The sequence below is a fragment of the Kogia breviceps genome, chromosome 1, assembly GCF_026419965.1.
Source record: "Kogia breviceps isolate mKogBre1 chromosome 1, mKogBre1 haplotype 1, whole genome shotgun sequence".
Taxonomy (NCBI): Eukaryota; Metazoa; Chordata; class Mammalia; order Artiodactyla; family Physeteridae; genus Kogia; species Kogia breviceps.
Window position 1 is genome coordinate 91,605,527 of NC_081310.1, and position 20,779 is coordinate 91,626,305.

The 20,779-nt window shown below is 39.5% G+C and overlaps 1 protein-coding gene across 2 annotated transcripts in view; it reads left to right on the forward strand.

Annotated features, from left to right (window-relative positions):
• The window catches only part of ATF6 (activating transcription factor 6), a 238,878-nt gene extending 219,362 nt beyond the window's left edge, over positions 1-19,516 (forward strand). For both annotated transcript variants that reach the window (XM_067039886.1, XM_059037757.2), the window contains one exon: positions 16,803-19,516. In XM_067039886.1, the coding sequence (XP_066895987.1) occupies positions 16,803-17,011 (209 nt within the window). In that variant the 3' untranslated portion in view covers positions 17,012-19,516. The remainder of the gene's footprint in view (positions 1-16,802) is intronic.
• The last annotated feature ends 1,263 nt before the right edge of the window (positions 19,517-20,779 follow it).

Genomic DNA, 20,779 nt, shown 5'->3' on the forward strand with positions numbered 1-20,779 from the left:
CAAGCTCCTTCACAAATATTAATTATTAAACGCACAACTTGAGTAAGGTTTGTGATTCCCATTCCTATTATACTGCTTGCACAATGATTTATGACTAACCTGCCATGAACCATGACAAGATAGAACAAATTTGAGAAAGAATGGCAACTTAATTACTGAATGTGGGATTTGATCAGTAATCAAATCAAAACTGTTATTTGAAAATAAAACAAAACATCAGCATTCCTCAGTCACCTTTCTCTTACTCAATTTCCCTTTGCTCCAGAAGGAATTAATCTCTTCTTTCTGCTTATCCCTGAGCACTTTTATAGCTGCACTTAGTTAAAGGCAACTCTATTAATTTCTTTCCTTGAACTGAAGTTTCCTTAATTTATTATAACCGTTATTCTTGGCGCCGTACCAGCGTTTGGATTTCACAAATAAGTCTTGCAGTTTCCAAAACACCAACCCATCACTACTGTATTTATTCTTTTTTTTTTTTTTTTTCCGTACGCGGGCCTCTCACTGCTGTGGCCTCTCCCGTTGTGGAGCACAGGCTCCAGAAGCGCAGGCTCAGTGGCCATGGCTCACGGGCCCAGCCACTCCCCGGCATGTGGGATCTTCCTGGACCGGAACACGAACCCGTGTCCCCTGCATCGGCAGGCGGACTCTCAACCGCTGCGCCACCAGGGAAGCCCTGTATTTTTCTTAAATGACTTTTCACTGGGAGAAAGTATAATTATCTGTCACAACAGAACTACAAATAGGATCCTAATAAGTTTACCATCTGTTAAGTTCTGTTGCACATAGGCAAATTGTTATATTTTTCTGTAATTTTTTAATATCTTCCTTCTGAACTGTTATTAATGTTTTTTTATGTATTTTGTCTGCCAACTTGATTGTAAACTACTTACAGATAGAAACTGTGTTATGTAATCATTTGGAGCAGAACACATGCTAATTCTATGAATGATCACAGCTAATCAAGAATTTGGTTAGACATTTCGGCTGAAAGCAGTCCCTGCCCTGATACCACTCTGGTCCACTGAACCCACAGCCAGTAGCTTTTATGAGCACATTTTCTGTGTCTCCTACCCAAGTATTTACATAAGACAGCACAAGATTCTTGACTGCAAACCTGCAGAGTCTTTAACAAACAGGAGTGTGAGGAGGGCCCTGTATTCCTCATGTTAACACTCCTGTGAGAACAACTACAGATCCTTTAAGAAGATTATGCTTTGGCTGTAGCAGTGACACCTATTAGGAATTGTTCCATGAGAGAGCATGAGAAATTCTCTGGAGTTCAAAAAATCAAAATGACATCCTTGATAAAAAAATCTCTTCATGGTTTGAGTATCATAGTTGACACCAGGAATCTCTGGGAAGTTGGTCTTGAAGCTATTCTCAGAGCATGTGTTGCATACATTCCACACAGGCCTTGGGGGATAGAGCAGGCTTAGTTTTTGGTTTTCAGCAGAGTTTGTCATCTTCACAGCTGAGTAGAACACTGGAATGTGACATTTGCTCAAGTATACCCATTTTTCATTCAGTATCACTTTCGATGTAGCAGGTCTTATCTTAAAAAAACAAACAACCTCTTTGCTTTTGTGAGTTTAGTTTGTAAAAAAAAATGAGAGCAAGAGACTTCTCTGCATTGGACTTCATCCCTGGGTATCATCCTTCACTCCCTGTTCTCACTCTTTCCTCAGCAAGTCACATGACATTTATTGATCAGAGCATTTTATGGTTAATTCACTTCTAAGTTTTCCAAAATGCCATTTGGCTTCTTGCCAAAGACCTGTATGGTACCGGGATTTACTCAGTAGTTTTGTAAATACAACTGCTTCCTTTTTCTGGAAGAAATAGAAATAGGACTGAGAGAAAATGGCTTCCTTGCCAAAAAAGAGAAATAGCTTTTATGGCTCAGAGAATAACAGTACAATCATAGCAAGAGATGGTTTGTCTGTATCCCACTTTATAATAATTCAAAACTCATGATAAATTCTTGGAAAAGAGGTATTTGTTGCAGGAGTCGTAAGTGGTAGTATTTGTAGACTTATGTGGTAGTGTATCAGAATTCACAGAATGGAAAAATTACTTGATGCATGGAATAGTATATTCCAAATTATTTTGTGTTATAGAAATCAAAAATATTCTATAGTCCCTAAGCAGCTTCTTTTGAGAACCTGAGAGAAGAGGAAAAGCCAGTTCATTTCTAATTTTTTTTTTGGGGGGGGATGGGGATAGGATATCAGTTCACAGTAGAGCCTTAATTGTACTTGGCAGTGACCTCTTTCAGCTGTTCAGATATGTGTCTTCTAGTTTGTTTCCTCTAAATAAATACAGAGATGTTTCCTTAATTGTTAGACAACTTTTCCAGATTGGTTTCCAATAGTAGCAAAAGGAAAAATCTTTTCCAGTAATTTTCTGATTACTTCATCTGAAAGAGTAAAGTGAACGCTGAAAATGCCACAGTGAGGTTCAGTCATTTATGGGAATGTCTGAAAAGGCATCAGTCATCAGTTATTTCTTTTCCAGATATCTACGAGTGATAGCTGCATTAGTTTCTTAACTAAGACTTTTTAAAAATCCTATTTGTTATCAAAGACCTCTGTGTCTAAAAGATAAACTTAAATTTTTTTAAGTTCTGAAAAAGTAAAATCTTAGATGACTCAACACTTGCTTACATTTCAACTAAGGATGAAATTGAATTAGCAATCTCAGAATCTCAACATATATTTGGCCTTACCTGTTGTTAATGAAACTTGGCTGCAGGCAGGGCTGCATGTTACAAAGCTTGAACAGAGCAATAGAACTATTTATAAATGCAGACACCTTTATGAAGACCTATTCCCTGGTTTTCACTTATGTAAGCCTACAAAACTATCAGTTGTAAGTAACTGACGGGAGTAAACACATGAAAGTTCTCAAATGTCCAGGTTTTTCTGAACATTATGTGATTGAAAAGCAGCCAGGTTTACTGCAGACTGAGAACTGCAGACATTTCAGTGGAGAAAATGAGACACAGAATGGCAAATAATGTTGTGGACATTGACCTGTGAGCCTGGTCTCCACTTCCCTTTTACCTCCACTCCTGCCTCTTTTTCTGAGGGGGAAGGAATTCTCTAGTTAAAAACTGAATCCAGGGCTTCCCTGGGGGTGCAGTGGTTGAGAATCTGCCTGCCGATGCAGGGGTCATGGGTTCGAGCCCTGGTCTGGGAAGATCCCACATGCTGTGGAGCAACTAGGCCTGTGAGCCACAACTACTGAGCCTGCGCGTCTGGAGCCTGTGCTCCGCAACAAGAGAGGCCGCGATAGTGAGAGGCCCGCGCACCGCGATGAAGAGTGGCCCCAGCTTGCTGCAACTGGAGAAAGCCCTTGCACAGAAACAAAGACCCAACACAGCTAAAAATAATTAATTAATTAATTAAAAATGAATATCTGCTTATTAAAAAAAAATTAATCCATAAGACAGCCTGTCTCTCCTGAGGGAGCTGCCTTACTCTAATTCTTGTTTAGCTCAGGTCTCTTAAGTGTGGCGGAGCGAAATACTAACAACACCCTCTTTAAATCAGCGTCCTGTGGGGCCATTCACACAGCCAAGGCCTCATTCATTTATTTAAAAATGTTTATTGAGTGCCTTCTGTGTGCCAGACACTGGGGATTCAGCAATGAAGAAAGAGATAAAAATGCCTTGTTCTCGGGGAGCTGACATTCTGGTGTGGCTCCTCCTAGGAGGTGTCCGGTCGAATGGAGCTTCCGGAGTGGGTGTGTCTGAGAAGCCTCAGGAGTTTAAAAAGCCCCCTAACCTGTTTCTGTGCCCTCCAGCAGGTTTTATATCTGAGCTAATATGGAAGGGGAGAGACACTTCCTCCTATTTAAAAAAATGCAGAACGGCTGCCTTCAGTGTTATACAAACTGCCCTCTGGCCATATATAAATGATTCACTTTATTGGTTTTTAGTCTGCAATTGCAATACCACGTCAGGTCTCATTCATCTTAACCTGTTGACAGTTGTTTCTAGCGTGTGAGTGAGTTTTTCTGAATGTAGTTGGTATTGTGTGACTATCATTTCCAAAATATTTTAAGGTTCCACTTTATGAATAAAAAGTATGCTAGACTTTTTAATAGGCTGAGAATAATACGACAGTATCAGGCCTCAGGTTCCTTCATCTTCTAAAATTCTGATTCAGTGATTCCTTTTAGAAGCAGAGCCTGCCCAACACAATGGCAGAAATATTGCAGAGAAAGACGTTTTAATGCTCTGAGAAGAATGTATAATTCCCATATATTAACTTTATTTTTTTTTTATTTTTATTTTTTTTATTTTTTTATTTTTTTTTCGGTATGCGGGCCTCTCACTGCTGTGGCCTCTCCCGGTGCGGAGCACAGGCTCCGGACGCGCAGGCCCAGCGGCCATGGCTCACGGGCTTAGCTGCTCCGCGGCATGTGGGATCTTCCCGGACCAGGGCACGAACCCGTGTCTCCTGCATCGGCAGGCGGATTCTCAACCACTGCGCCACCAGGGAAGCCCCCCATATATTAACTTTAAATGCAATTACAGAGCCACTATTTTTCAGAAGAAAGAGTGCTCTTTAACCCAATGTTAGTACTTGCAGAGGTTTGGTCCTTAATCTGCCTGCGGGCTAGTTATTCCACGTGTTCTGGTTTTATAGGGATGTGCTTCTGAACATTGGTTCAGTTCTTATGGTTCTCAAATTTCAGATTGACACCATTAAACAGTTTTCTAGTACTTGGTGCCAGTGATTTAATTATTAGAAGCAATGAAGTTATTGGCCATCCCTAGAGTTGGGCCCAGGCCCTAGGCTAAAACTCCAAACTGTGTCTTAGGGCAGCAAATCAGGTCCTAGGTCTAGTTCACTCAGCTTTCAGAATGAATTCTAACCCCAACCCAGTCTTATTATGGCTCCCTTTGTTGCCACTCATACCTGAAGTTCACTTGTTTGCAGTTTTGAGGCACTAATTGAAATTACATAATCAGATTTCAATTTGGTAGTTTAGAAATTCAGTTTGAAGAAATGAGTAATAATGTTGTCATGTCCATTTTAATGATCTTTCAGGGGCTGATGGAGATCAGTGAACTGTAATGGTTTTCTGTGATCTGATAAAAAAAACCTCTCACATATGTGGGCAGCATTTTCAGGGAAAGAGTAGGCAAGTCCAGGGTGTAAAGCAAAACTAATACCATTAGTCTTTGAACAGTTATGGACTCAACACTTTTAGCCAGATTTCCTGAAATCATCCTAGGAAACTATCAAAAGCCCCAGAGGAACTGAACTTGAGAAAAAGTAGGAACTTGATGTTTTATAGCTTAGACCTCTGTAGCATAAGCCCCTAAATTTCCCAGGGGATAAATTTCATCTGGTCATCTCTAAAAGAGTCACTGTTGATGGTAATGAATTCAAAATATAAACTTGGGGTTGAAGAGAAGTGACTTTGGCTGTGTTTCAGAGGTCTTAATAGGATTATTTTTTTGTTTGAGGATGTTAGAAATTCTTTGTTGCTACCACCACTTCTGAACTACTCTAGGATGGCACTTTCTCAAGTTGGGTCAAAGAATGGTGGAACTTTCATAAAGCAAAGAATTACCTGATGACATGACTAGCAAGTATGAAGGACAGCCTTATTAACCATGTTCTGTATTTTTCATTGTCTGCTGAGAAGGGACTTCGCTAACTCTGGGTATGCAGTGTTGAATGAAACAGACATACTCTGACTTGATGGAGTTGATGGTCTAGTGGGGAGGCATATATTAGTAAACAAGCCAATGTTTAATTATACATTGTAATAAGTGCTATGAAACAAAAGAATTGACATGATTTGGGGATGCTACTTGAGTTTTGGTAGTAAGAAAAGGCCTTTCTGAGGAAATGCACTTGTTTGATGTTTTACCAATATTTTAAATGTAATTCTGCTGCTTTTGCAACACTCCTGTAAGCTGCATAAGGGAAGAAACCTCATTTTCTTCTGTAATTCCTTACAGTTTAAGGCACTCAGTAAACATTGGTTGACAGTTTTGTGACCCATCATATGGTGTCCATTTTTCTTTAGAAAACTCACGCTATGTTTAATTTGGATACAGAAAATGGGATCTAAATGCTTATAAGAGTCTGTAACCATGCCTAGCACATAGTCAGTGCACAAACACTTGTTGAATGAATGAATGAAGGTTACAAACTGAGTTTGGTTTCTCAGTTAAAAGTAATCAGTGATCTGATGAAACCACAGACCTACCCTTTTCCTTCATGCCCATCCTTTTTCTTTTTTCTTTAATTTTTATTGGAGTATAGTTGATATACAGTGTTCTGTGAGTTTCAGGCATACAGTAAAATGAATCAGTTATACATATACATATACCCACTCTTTTTCAGATTCTTTTCCCATATAGGTCATTACAGAGTATTGAGTAGAGTTCCCTGTGCTATACAGTAGGTCCTTATTAGTTATCTATTTTATATATAGTAGTGTGTAGATGTCAGTCCCAATCTCCCAATTTATTCCCCCCACCTTCCCGCTTTCCCCCTTGGTACATAAGTTTGTTTTCTACATCTGTGACTCTATTTCTGTTTCATAAATAAGTCCATTCGTACCCTTTTTTTAGATTTCACATGTAAGCAATATCATATATTTGTCTTTCTCTGTCTGACTTACTTCACTCAGTATGACAATCTTTAGGTCTATCCATGTTGCTGCAAATGGCATTATTTCACTCTTTTTTATGACTGAGTAATGTTCCATTGTATATATGTACCACATCTTCATTTTTATTTTATTTATTTTTTACATCTTTACTGGAGTATAACTGCTTTACAATGTTGTGTTGGTTTATTCTGTATAACAAAGTGAATCAGCTATATGTATACATATATGCCCATATCCCGTCCCTCTTGAGCCTCCCTCCCACCCTCCCTATCCCATCCCTCTAGGTGGTCACAAAGCACCGAGCTGATCTCCCTGTGCTATTTGGCTGCTTCCCACTAGCTATCTATTTTACGTTTGGTAGTGTATATATGTCCATGTCACTGTCTCACTTCGTCCCAGCTTCCCCTCCCCCATCCCCCATGTCCTCAAGTCAATTCTCTACATCTGCATCTTTATTCCTGTCCTGCCCCTAGGTTCATCAGAACCATTTTTTTAAAAAAAATTCCATATATATGTGTTAGCATGTGGTATTTGTTTTTCTCTTTCTGACTCAGCTTCACTCTGTATGACAGTCTCTAGGTCCACCCACCTCATTACAAATAACTCAATTTCATTTCTTTTTATGGCTGAGTAATATTCCATTGTATATATGTGCCACATCTTCTTTATCCATTCCTCTGTCAGTGGACATTTAGGTTGCTGCTATGTCCTGGCTATTGTAAATAGTGCTGCAATGAACATTGGGGTGCATGTATCATTTCAAATTATGGTTTTCTCTGGATATATACCCAGGAGTGGGATTGCAGGATCAGGTAGCTCTATTTTTAGTTTTTAAGGACCCTCCATACAGTTCTCCATGGTGGCTGTACCAATTTACATTCCCACCAACAGTGTAAGAGGGTTCCCTTTTCCCCCCAACCTCTCCAGCACTTACTGTTTGTAGATTTTTTGATGATGGCCATTCTGACCAGTGAGAGGTGATACCTCATTGTAGTTTTAATTTGCATTTAGCTAATAATTAGTGATTTTGAGCATCTTTTCGTGTGCTTTTTGGCCATCTGTATTTCTTCTTTGAAGAAATGTCTATTTAGATCTTCCACCCATTTTTTGATTGGGTTGTTCATTTTTTGTTTTTTTGATATTGAGCTGCATCTGCTGTTTGTATATTTTGGAGATTAATCCCTTGTTGGTTGCTTTGTTTGCAGATATTTTCTCCCATTCTGTGGGTTCATGCCCATCCTTCTTAACACGCATGATCCCATCGTTCTTTCCCCAAGAGTACCATTTGGTTTCAAGACTCCATCTGTCTTGTCTGCAGATAACTCCAAAATTACAGTCCTAGCTCTGTTTTCTCCTGCCAGTCAGTCTTCTAGCCCTGTTTTTTCCTACCAGTCAGTCATTACCCGTATTTCCTACTGCTTGCCTGTCCTCTGCACTAAAATGTCCCGGAATCTCAGACATATGTGCACTCAACTCCTCCCTCGACAGCTGCATGGCTCACTCCTCACTTCTTCTGTTTTGTTCACTACTGTATCCTCAGTACCTGGCACATGGTAGGAATTCAGTAAATATTTTTTGAATTAATAAATATATATAGTGTTCAGGCATTATATATTATTATGCTTATATTGCATTAGAAGACACAGTGAGCACATCAGGCGCTTGAACCAATATGTACTATCACTGCGAATGCAACAGCTACAAATGCAAACTGATACTAGAGCTTTCTGATAGTGACCCAGATACCAAGACTGTATTTGCCACTGGTGATGTGATTTTCTGAAATGATGAATAATTCTTGGTTAAGTTCAGAAAAAAAGCAATATTCCCAGCATAGTGGAGTGGTTATAAGAATGTATTCTAAAGACACACTGCCTAGGTTTGAACTTCCTGCTCTGCCATTTGTCAGCTGAGTGGCTAATTACATGATGTTTCTATGTTCCAGTTTTCTCATCTATAAAATGGGGGCTAATAATAATACCTGAATTAGGAGGTTGTTTTGAGAATTAGATGAACAGTGTCTGGCATACAGAAGCATGAGGTGTTATTAAATGAGTAAATTATTATTCAGTAGTTTATTCCTGGAAATTTAGTGTATATAAAACTCATGTAAAAGCGCTCTATATTTAAATGTAAAACAATGAGTTTATTACCATAGTAGTTATCAGGGTTTTTTTTTTTTAGCCTATGTGAATATTGTATGAGATACAGGACAGTTTTGCATGGGACTGTCCCTGTGCATTACAGACTGTTCAGCTTCCCGGCCCCTGCCCATTAAATTTTAGTAGTTCCCTTCAATCATCATGACCACTACAAGTGCTCCTTGAGGGTTGATGGGTTTTGTATACATTGTTCTAGGCCCATAAACTTTTTAAATGAAATTATTATAGATCTTCTAACTAGATAAGCTCTTTCTCATCTGCCTCCCCATTGTTCAGGAATATAACACCCATGTAATATTTAACAAATTCTACTAATACCTATCCTTCTCCCACTGTTCTGAAAAATTGAAGATAGAACACATCCAAATTCATTCTATGAGGCCACCATTACCCCGATACCAAAACCAGACAAAGACCCTACAAAAAAAGAAAATTACAGGTCAACATCTCTGATGACTATAGATGCAAAAATCCACAACAAAATATTAGCAAGCCAAATTCAACAATATATAAAAAGGATCCTACATCGTAATCAAGTGGGATTTATTCCAGGGATACAAGGATGGCTCAACATCCGCAAATCAATCAATGTGATACATCACATTAACAAAAGGAAGGATAAAAATCACACGATTATCTCAATAGACACAGAAAAAGCACTTGACAAAATCTAACATCCATTCATGATAGAAACTCTTATCAAAGTGGGTATAGTGTGAACATATCTAAACATAGTAAAGGCTATTTATGACAAACCCACAGTTAATATCATACTCAACAATGAAAAGCTAAAATCTTTTCCTATAACATCAGGAATAAGATAAGGATGCCCACTCTCACCACTTCTATTTACATGGTATTGGAAGTCCTAGCCACAGCAATCAGACAAGAAATAAAAGGCATCCAAATTGGAAGGGAATAAGTAAAACTGTCACTGTTTTCAGATGACATGACTCTATATAGAAAACCCTAAAGAGTCCACCAAAAAAACCTATTAGAACTAATAAATGAATTCATCAAGGTTGCAGGATATAAGATTAATATACAGAAATATGTTGCTTTCCTATATACTAATAATGAACTATCGGAAGGAGAATTCAAGAAAACAGTCAATTGCATCAAAAAGAATAAAATACCTAGGAACAAATTTAACCAAGGAGTTGTAAGATCTGTACTCTGAAAACTGTTAAGTCATTGATGAAGGAAATTGAAGACAACACAAATAAATGTAAAGATATCCTGTGCACATGGATTGGAAGAATTAATGTTGTTAAAGTGACAGTACTACCCAAAGCAATCTACAGATTTAATGCAATCCCTATCAAAATACGCATGACATTTTTCACAGAAGTAGAACAAACAATTCTAAAAATTTTCTATGGAACCACAAAAGACCTCAAATAGCCAAAGCAATCTTGAGAAGAAAGAACAAAGCTGGAGGTATCACACTCCCTGACTTGAGACTACACTACAAAGCTACAGTCATCAAAATAGTATGATACCGTATACAGATACATAGATCAGTGGAACAGAATTAGACAGCCTAGAAACAAACCCACACACAGTCAATTAATCTATGACAAAGGAGGCAAGAATATACAATGGAGAAAAGACAGTCTCTTCAATAAGTGCTAGTGGGAAAGCTGGACAGCTACATATAAAAGAATGAAAATAGAACATCCTCTAGCACCATATATAAAAATAAACTCAAAATGGATTAAAGACCTAAGTGTAAGACCAGAAACCATAAAACTCCTAGAAGAAAACATAGACAAAACACTCTTTGACAAAAATTGTAGCACTATTTTTTTAGGATCTGTCTCCTAAAGCAGAGGAAATAAAAGTAAATAAATGGGACCTAATTAAACTTAAGTTTTTGTACAACAAAGGAAACCATTGACAAAATGAGAAGACAGCCATTTTCGGAGAAAATGGGAGAATGGGAGAAAATACTTGCAATGATATGACCAGTAAGGGGTTAATATCCAAAATATATATAAACAGCTCATACAACTCAAATTTGAAAAAACAAACAACCCAATTAAAAAATGGGCAGAAGACCTGAATAGACATTTTTCCAAAGAAGACATACAGGTGGCCAACAGGCATATGAAAAGATGCCCAGCATCACTCATTATTAGAGAAATGCAAATCAAAACACAATGAGGTATCACCTCACACCCATCAGAAGGGCTATCATCAAAAAGACCACAAATAACAAATGTTGGAGAGGATGTGGAGAAAAGGGAACGCTTGTACACTGTTGGTGGAAATGTAAATTGGTGCAGCCGCTATGGAAAACAGTATGGAGGTTCCTCAAGAAAATAAAAATAAAACTACCATATGATCCAGCAATTCCCCTCCTGGGTATATATCTGAAAAAGACGAAAACACTAATTCAAAAAGACACATGCACCTCAATGTTCATGACAGCATTATTTACGATAGCCAAGATATGGAAGTAACTGAAGTGTCTATCAACATATGAATGGATAAAGAAGATGTGGTATATATCTGCAATGGAATACTACTCAACCATAAAAAAGGAGATTCTGCCATTTGCAACAACATGGATGGACCTGGAGAGTATTATGCTTAGTGAAATAAGTCAGACAGAGAAAGACAAATACTGTATGTTATCACTTATATGTGGAATCCAAAAAATAAAATGACTGAATATAACAAAACAGAAACAGATTCACAGATACAGAGAACAAACTAGTGGTTACCAGTGGGGAGAGGGAACGGGAAGAGGCAAGATAAGTGTAGGGAATAAAGAAGTAGAAACTACTATGTATAAAATAAACTACAGGCATATATTGTACAGCACAGAGAATATAGCCAATATTTTATAATAATTTTAAATGGAGTCAAATATATAAAAATACTGAATCATTATGTTGTACAACTGAAACTTATGTAATGTAGTAAATCAACTATACTTCAATAAAAAAATAAATACACATGTATTTTTAAAATATTTTAAAAATTCTGATTTGTCTTGCAGTTAAACAAATAATATCCCTCGCACCATCCCTCCCTGCCTTTGGACACTCACAGCCTGAAATCTCTCCACTGTCCTGGAAATGGCAAAGGGCAGACATGGTGGTTGCTAGGAGCTCTTTGCTCCTGCAAGTGTTCTCCCTTATGCCTCCGGAAAGATTTTTCAAGTTGGAAGCATATTTTGTGTTTCCATCTGCAATACGACTGGTAGTTACTCACTCAGTCTTCTTCCCCACTGATGAGGGAGAGGTTCTATCTAGTTCTACCACTGATCCCCCACCTGCTACCTTCAGAAATGCCTGACGTTTCTTAAAGGAGCCAAACCTTTTTTCTATAAGTATTTTAACATATTCAGTGACATGGAACATGTTATTGGTTATAAAGAAAAAGATCAATACTGGCGTTTTCATGGAAGTTTTCTTAGAAGTGGGATTTGAAATGGGCGTTAAAGGGTTAATAGAAATTGACTGGATGGAGAATTTGGGTAGAGAAGACCAGAAAGAGCTTTTTTATTTATTTTTTCCAAGCAGAGGATAAAGTACTAGCAGAGATACAATGCATGGTGCTCTGGGATGGTCAAAACCAGGACTCCGGTTAAAAATTGGAGATAAGATTGGTTAGACATAGTGAAGTCAGCTTTGGAAGTTTTTTGAAAGCCACTGAAAAAATGTGATGTTTTACCCCTTATTGTTCAATGTATTCCCACCTTCCTTTCCCTTTGTCTCCTTTGTCTCCTCTTTCTTACCCTTTTGGATTTCTTTCCTGAGTTTTTTCCAGTTGTTTGTTTTGGGTGCAGGTATCTCTTGGGGTCAGTGGAAGGGGGGATTTTTATTTACCTTCCATGTTCCCCCATGTACACACACATACCCCACACCCTACAGGATTCAGGCACAGGTACTGACAGCCTGTCACTGCCTGTCACCAGTCTAGCTTACACAGAGCAAACTGGTTAGGATTGGTGTCTGATTCTGAACAGAAATCTTGTTTTATCATACATAGTCTTTGCAAAGCACTGGTGAAGTCTTGTCATTTTTTAAAATTAAACTTTCTGTGAAATTTGGGGGTATTTAAATTCTGTTTATGGTTAAGGTCCTGGTGTGTGTGTTAGTCATATCCCAGCTAACAGCCTCTTGGCAAGCCATTCTTAATTCAGTTATTGTGTGCTTACAGGCTGTTCAGAATTCCACATTGCCTAGAGTTTTTCCACCTCCAGTGTCCAGGCACTTTTTTTCTTGCTTTCCCCACTCTTCTGGGCATTCACACTCTCTTTCTGGTGCTCATGTTTGAAGCCAGTCATCTCTTTTCTTTTTTATTTGCCTGATTAATTTTGAATTTGAAGTATTCATATTTTGTACCTTTTTCCGGACTCAAGTCAGTGTTTCTTCTCATTCTGTTTACTTCAGAAGTCCCAGAACATAAGATTATTTATATCGCTTGTGCAGCACCCAAATGTTCGCTAATAGAAGAGGGGAAGTGAACCTTTGTGAACATTTGTGCTCCATAGTGTAACTTTTGGTTCTGTTTTTCCCAAATAGTCACTGTCTTTTTCATTAAATACACAAAAATCCTTCAGCAATCTTTTCACATAACTCAGCTGTAACAACTCCCTAGTTGTTTACTTTGTTCCCTCTTGTCGGCAAGCCCATGAGCTGTAATGTTTTCTCTTATTACTGGGGCACTGCCCATTCATAATGGAGGCCTGGCCCGTAGTGAAAGTGTGCCGTCCGTCCTCAGCCTCTCACATCCTGCCTGGGTTTTCCTTCAGAGGCTGTTCCTCTCCTCTCTACCTGAGCCACCAGAGTCTTCAGGTTCTCATCTCTCCAGTTAGAACGTCCTCTGATATATTTTGTTCACACCGAGGCACAAATTATAGGCAGCAGTTGAAAATGTCCTTTCCAAGGGTGGTCAGTTTTTAACTGTGCTCAAAGTCTGAAAGTAAAGGATAACGGGAGCTTCATCTGCCACTTGTGGGAGGAGTTTCGGAGCCTCTCTGCTGCTCCTGGAAGCAGATGGTGTGAACAGATGCCTGACAGTGCAGGGGAGGGGCCTATGAAGACCACGAGTTATCATAAGCTGTTTCCATTCTGTCCTCCTTTAATTAAAATAATTAGAACCTCGTCAGTAATAAAGACCACCTCACTCACCATCCAAGGGGGTCAATATTGAAACACCCAAAGGACTTGTATAAGGTCCCACAGAGTAGACTGAAGAAAAGAAATTGCTGTAGCCCCTTTAACTATTTTCTAGAGGTGTTGGGTAACTTGGGATTCCTAATGGCGTGTCACTTTACACCTAAATTTTCCAGCTTGTCATTCAGAAGGGGCTTCCTAAATTCGGTTTAAGGCATTCATATCCTATCTGGTAGAATCTTCTTCTAGTAATGCTGACAGTTTCCTTGGCCTAGAAGTTCAGAAAGGAGTGAAGAACAGAATCCATTTTAAAGCCACCCAAACCGTACCTAGCATGAGCCTCCTGTTTGGGCTTAAGATAACAGTACCATTTCAGCCATGACTAGGGACTCCCAGGTTTCGGAATCAGGTCGCAGCTTTAGTTTTCCCCCAAGCATCTGAGCTCATATCACCAGGTTTTTCATCTCTTCCCAACATTTAAGATATTAAGAATTCCAGTTATCAGTTTCAACCATAGCAGGAGCATGGGCTCTAATAACTTCTGCAGGTGGTACGGGCTATATGATCTTAAACTGTCATCTGGATTCCAAGTTAATCTAGGAAAGTAGTAAAAATTAGTAATGTATATTACATGTCTTTTATACATGTGTTTTTCATTATTTGGACATCTGTGTCTCAGTGTGTCCGTGTGTGTGTATATGCACACAGTCAGTTTTTCTAAAACAGAGAGGGACCATGGTTCCAAAAGGAAATGACTAGTGTGGCACCTTGAAATCTGAACCCTGTCACATGTTCTGAATGTAATGGCTCCAAATACATTAACAGGTTGTCTTTCTTCCATTGCCTACTTTTTGGAAAAGAAATCACTTTGATAGGAAACGTTGGCTAACTTACAGGCAATTAGATTTAATTCTCTAAAGATAAGTAAATGATTTGATAGTCATTACAAAGTGGCAGGAGTTGTAATATTGGAGTTAAGTGTCCACAGCAATGGTCTTAAAGAATAGGTAGGGTTAGTTATTACGCAGCAGCAACCAACTGCTCTTGATTGCTAGTAAGGCTGGGAAAGAAGGAAATTAGCTTCAACTGTAATTGAAGAGACTTATAAGACTTGTAGTGGGAAATTCACCATCAGTGGAGACTATTTTAGAAATTGAAACAGGCAATCAACCAATAGAAGTGGAATAATGATGTCTTCCACTGGCTTTAATATGGGATATATGATCTGCTCAAGGCACTTAAAGTTGATAGATTATTAGATTTAATAGTTTTCAACTTTTAGGGGGTCATAGACCTCATTAAGAATCTGATGTACCCCCTCTCCAGAAAAATGCACATACAAATAAAACTTTGCATTCAACTTCAGGGAACTTATGGACTCCCTGAAGTCTGTGCATTAGATCCTAATTTAAGACACCCTGGATTAGATGATCTCCTTAAGTCATTTCCTGCCTCAAGTTACAGGCTCCATGGTTCAATTTTCCCAAACATAATGGAATCTGAGGATCAAATGTCAAACTTTGGTTTTTCTTCCTCTGGATTTAAAATACTTGGCACGCATGGTGTAGTAGTAAAACAAAAAGAAAAAAAAGATAATGGAATAGAAAGAATTCTACTTTTAAATTTAATTCTTTGCCCTAGAGAAGCCAAATGTTTAATTTTGAAATCACTGGTTGGCTGTATATCATCTTCATGAAAAGGCAGTGCAGGACTAGGCCTTCGCCAGCATTCTTCCTGGTCCCACACCCAGCTCTGGATTCATGGTTGTAAATGCAAACTGAGGTGCCACGTTGACTCCCCAGCATTCTTCCAAGTTTACACATCTTCTAACTGCATTGCTATGACTGTCCAGCTGGTCTTGAAAGATGTTATCTATTTATAATTCTTCCATCAGTTTTATGCCCAAGTTTCATTGACTACAAGTTGGAAAATGACCACCTAGAATTACAAATCGGGGAATAATTTGGCCTTCTTCTGAAAATAAAGAGCTTTTGTCCTCATAGGAAGAATGGAGTGTAGTACATGTCTGTGTATATTAAACTCATGATAGTAAGTTACCCCATATGTGTTAAGCATGGCTCTATATGGTTTTTCCCGTTCACTTATGCCAGTAGCCTCTAGTTTACCTGGAAGTCCTTATAGCATTCCTTTTAATCCCAAATTGGAAAGGTATTGCTCTCTTTGTACCTGGAATGCAGAACTCTGAAATTAAGGACTGCCTTAATATGGAACAGAAGTGACAGTGGTCTCTGGGAAAGAGCATGATTATCAGATGTCTACAACTTGTTGTCAGTCTTCACTGTATTTTATGTTCCTAAGCACAAATCTTTAAATTCACAGTTGAGAATGTCTTAATGAAATTAGAAATATTACTGATGAACAGAAGCCAAGCAGTCTTGGCCAAGGTCTCCTTACCTTTCGCATGATATGGTGGTCCTTTTGACAATTATTCCTTCCCAGTGTTGAAAGGGAAGGGGAGAACTTAAGTATTCTTCCCTCTACACTCTCCCCTCCCCCAGCTGAAATCTCCTGCTGTTCCAGTTGCTCCAGTCATGGTGATACACTGCGTGGAAAGCATACAAGACATATAATGTCTGTGGACAGATAATCTGTGGTATTAACTCTGACAGTGGTTCCAGTCTTTATTGAGCCAATGAAGGTTGTTCGGAAATTAGAACTGAGGAGAGGACAGGCCATCCTGGCACTGTAGCTCTGCTTAGTGACTGATGAAGTCTCTCTGTACCCTTGAAAGCGTGTTGACAGTTCACACCCTTGAAGCGCATTGATGTCTTTCTGGGATTGAAGCTTAAAGCAGAATTGCACATTCTGTTGAATATTTATTCCTTGTGTTTATTTCTCTCTGCAGAGAATGTGATCAATGGGCAGGATTATGAAGTGATGATGCAGATTGACTGTCAGGTGATGGACACCAGGATCCTCCACATCAAAAGCTCGTCAGTTCCTCCTTACCTCCGAGATCAGCAGAGGAATCAAACCAACACCTTCTTTGGTTCCCCTCCAGCAGCCACAGAGGCAGCCCACGTTGTCAGCACCATCCCTGAGTCACTACAATAGTACCCAGGGGCTACAAGGGAAAACTAAGGATGGGACCCTGCCAGACCGGTGAGTGGATGAGAGAAATGCTTCTTTCTGCCTTGGTGGCAAGCAGAGAACTGCCTCAAAATAGAATTCAAGAGGTAGAGGAGAAACAAAGAAGCTGCTCTGTTTTTCACCATCTGCCTATCTACTTGGAAAGCACTGGAACTCAGACACAAGGGGAGCAGCATATCTCCACAGGCACGTGTAGCCCTGCATCCTCCACTGTTGTCTGGTGTAGATATTTTTTTCTGTACCTCTCTAAATTGCTTTTCCCTCTGTATTTGTTTTGTGTTTAAATAGTCATATTCTTTCAAATAAGATCCACTTCCCCTCTCTGCCATTGCACTTACTGTTATGGTAAAGAGACTTTTATTTAACAGCACCCAGATGTTTCCACTCATTAGATCTTTCATCAACTTAATGCAAACCAATCGTGGATGTGTGCTTATTGGAAAGCAGATGTCAAAACCAGAAGAGCCAAAAGCATCCCCAAAAGAGTCAAGACAATTTGGAGTTTCAGGTAAAGGGCAAAAGCCCCCGGTGGTCAAGTTTATCTTGCGATTTGAGGTTCACACCTGAGACTGCATGTGAACAACTGCATTGGGGTCGGGGGTGGGTAGCAAATTTGTGAGAATGAAGTGGCAGAGAAGGCGGGCTCTGAAAGAGGAGATAGCTTCATTAATACATATGTTTAAAACACTGAGAGTTTGATGTGATTGCAGTTTAAGATTAAAGCCACAGCTACCGTTTATTCTGAGGACCATGGGCCACTCACTGAGTGTTAGCACACGTACTTATGTCTTCTCTTTAGTAATCTGGTTCAGATCCTCAAGGACCACAGGACAAATCCTTCATTTTTATTGTGAGTCTCCATACACTACACACCTTCTATTGATATGATAACCAGTTCAGCTAAGGAGCATGTAGGTGACTTTACATTTAAACAAACAAGAGCTTTTTCTCTTGAGAATTGATAAGTATTCACTCCTTTAAGACTATGCAGACAGGCAAGTTAGATTCCTGCTGGTGGAGTGCATCCCATAGTATGGCAATCATTTTCAATTCTCCAGTGAAAAGGCAGTGAAGGAATTAACTCTTTTGTCCTCCCATTATTAAAAACAAAAACAAAACAGAAACATATCTTACTTTGTTCACTTGTACTTTGACTGTCTCCTCTATGATTTCTACCTTCAGCTCCTAAAAGTGAGTCTTCTACCATCTCCTCCAATGAAACTTTTGAATTTCTCCATAGAATTCATTCTGCAAACACTGCTTCCTGTCCTAATTGACTTGCTCTTGTCAGATTTCTTCCCTTCCATTCCACACTGTATCAATCTCTTCCTCCTTGCAAGAAAAGGAAAGAGACATTATATCAACTCCTCAAGGACTACCTTTAGTGAGTTAGTTTTCTGCCTGTGAAATTAGGCCTGACTCCTAAATAATTTTGAAGACTCACCAGCACTTCTGTCTGGACAGTGATGCCTCTCTGCTCAAACCAGTTAGACGCTTTCAGAGGAAATCAGTTTAACTCTTGTGAGGGGAAGAAGGGGACTGACTCTGTTGCTCTATTCCCTGGGAATCTGGAGTTTGAAAAGTATCCGTTAGCCATGTCCAAACCATTTTAAGTCAGGGCAGCACTCTTCTCTGATTTGGCTGCCCCAGGTAGTTTTCAGACAAGAACCATTTTCCCTGGGGACCACTCTTCCTTCTAAGGGGTGCCAAGGAATAGAAGGCAAGTGCCTAGAAGACCTTTAGGTTGCAGGGCAGTCTTCTCATGGAATGTCTTCTCCTGGCCCTGCTCCTTCCCATTCTGTCCTGTGAATTAGCCAAACAAGAGGCTGCTACCATGGCTAGTACGCAGTGGCAACACGGTCATTCCCAAGCTGCCAATCTTCTCCTGCAACTGTCGTAGTTATCACGGTGGATGCAAATACAGTGTCTGTGGAGTGATTGTAGATGGTGCTTACTTCCTCTCCGTTGCACTGAATCACACAAAAACAAACCATCACGTGGATTTCTTGTTTGGGGCACTTGCTTTTACTTTATCCCTCTTATTCCCAGCTTTTCCTGTGTTCTATTTTACCAACTGGTCAGACTGAAGACTTAATTATGTTATGTCACGTTAATGCCTCTCTTTCAGGTGAAAGTGTGGGTTAAGGGTACCTGTGAAGTGACCATGAAAAGCAGTCTGGGAGCCTTTGCCTCCTTCTCTTTTCACTCACTGACCCTTCCACCCCTTGTCATTACCCGTTCTTGAATTGATCTTTTTGAGATGAGGGAACAGGATTCTCCTCAGGGTAAAGTTTCAGGAAATGAGTGAAAGGCAGCTGACAAGTATTCTACTTTTTAAACTGCTGTCAAGGCTACTGTTAATCTCTGGGCACAATGGTAGTTTTTATTGTCATGTCTGTACATTAGCTTGAGGTCCTTTAGGAAATGGAAAGTTGCTCTGCCTGATGAATAAATTAAGCTGGTCTTTTGGCTTGTTTTGGTGAGATGGCCTTTTGGGGATTGCAGCCAGGAATTATGGGGGACATGGGTGTGTGTGTGTGTGTGTGTGTGTGTGTGTGTGTGTGTGTGTGTGTTTGTGTGTGTGTAATTTTTTAATTTATTGAGTTTTTAAGTGGCATTTTGCAAGCTTGTGAGAATGTTTGTTAGATAAGCTCATGGAGGAGGCAAGTCCGCCTGTTATTAGGTGACTCTGTGCCCTTTGGGCCACCAGTACTACTGTCTTGGGAGGTGATGGCAGAGACTGCTGGGAATGGTTTTTCCACCTGGTTGCAAGTTCCAAGTTTTTAAGGCTTAAGGGAAGTGGATGTTCCCTCATGCTGTCTACTGAGTCAGACATCAGGAGCTTCTTCCCGGTGGGATTAACTCACTCAGCAGAACAGGGACACAGCTCCATTAGGGCGGCAGTGTAAAATGCCTCTTTTCCAAAGTTAGGGTTTGTGAAAGGATCATCTTGAAACAAATGTATTGCTTGCCTTTCTTGCAGTTAGGTTATTGGGTGGGGTTTTCTTTTCACAAGTGAAAAATCCCCTGTGATTATAAAAGCTCAGAGCATCTTCTAATTTTATTTTTTTTTAAATGACTACAGTCTCCAGAACAAAGCTGGCATTTCTTTGCCTTTTCTTGTTAGCAGGAAGTAGACATGGCGGTATTTGAAAGCAGCAATGTTATATGAGTCATTCTTGAGTGTTCTGAATAAACACTACTTAGAAACAGACAAGAAACTTGGGATTCAAACTGATTTTTCTAGCATCTTAAAAGAGACACTGTCCTGATAAAACTTTCCTGGCTTGAATCTTCCTCCTGGGAATGAACCCCCAATATCACAGCAATGACACTCTGATAAGATGCTGCTGCTGTGGCATTTGGAGTGACTAAAACTGGAGAACTCTCAAGCTCCTTGCAATTTTTGTACTATTTTCTGATTCTTGCCGTTTCACTAAGCTCAGGTTGTGAAACTTGACAGAATATCAGAAAAACTTATACTAGACTTTCTAACACTTTGAAAAGTTTCAAAGCAGCTTCCACTTTCAATTATCTATTAGAAATAACCACTTTTACTGAAGAGCCAGAGTAAGAGCCCATGCCCCCTTCAGTCTGACCATATAGAAGTTTTCCACCATGAAAGCCCTCTTTCCACTGCATACTGCTGGGCCAGACTCAGCTTCCTGCTGCAGAGTCAGGGGCCTGAACTTCAAATGAGACCTTGCATACTATTGGCTGTTTTCGTACGAA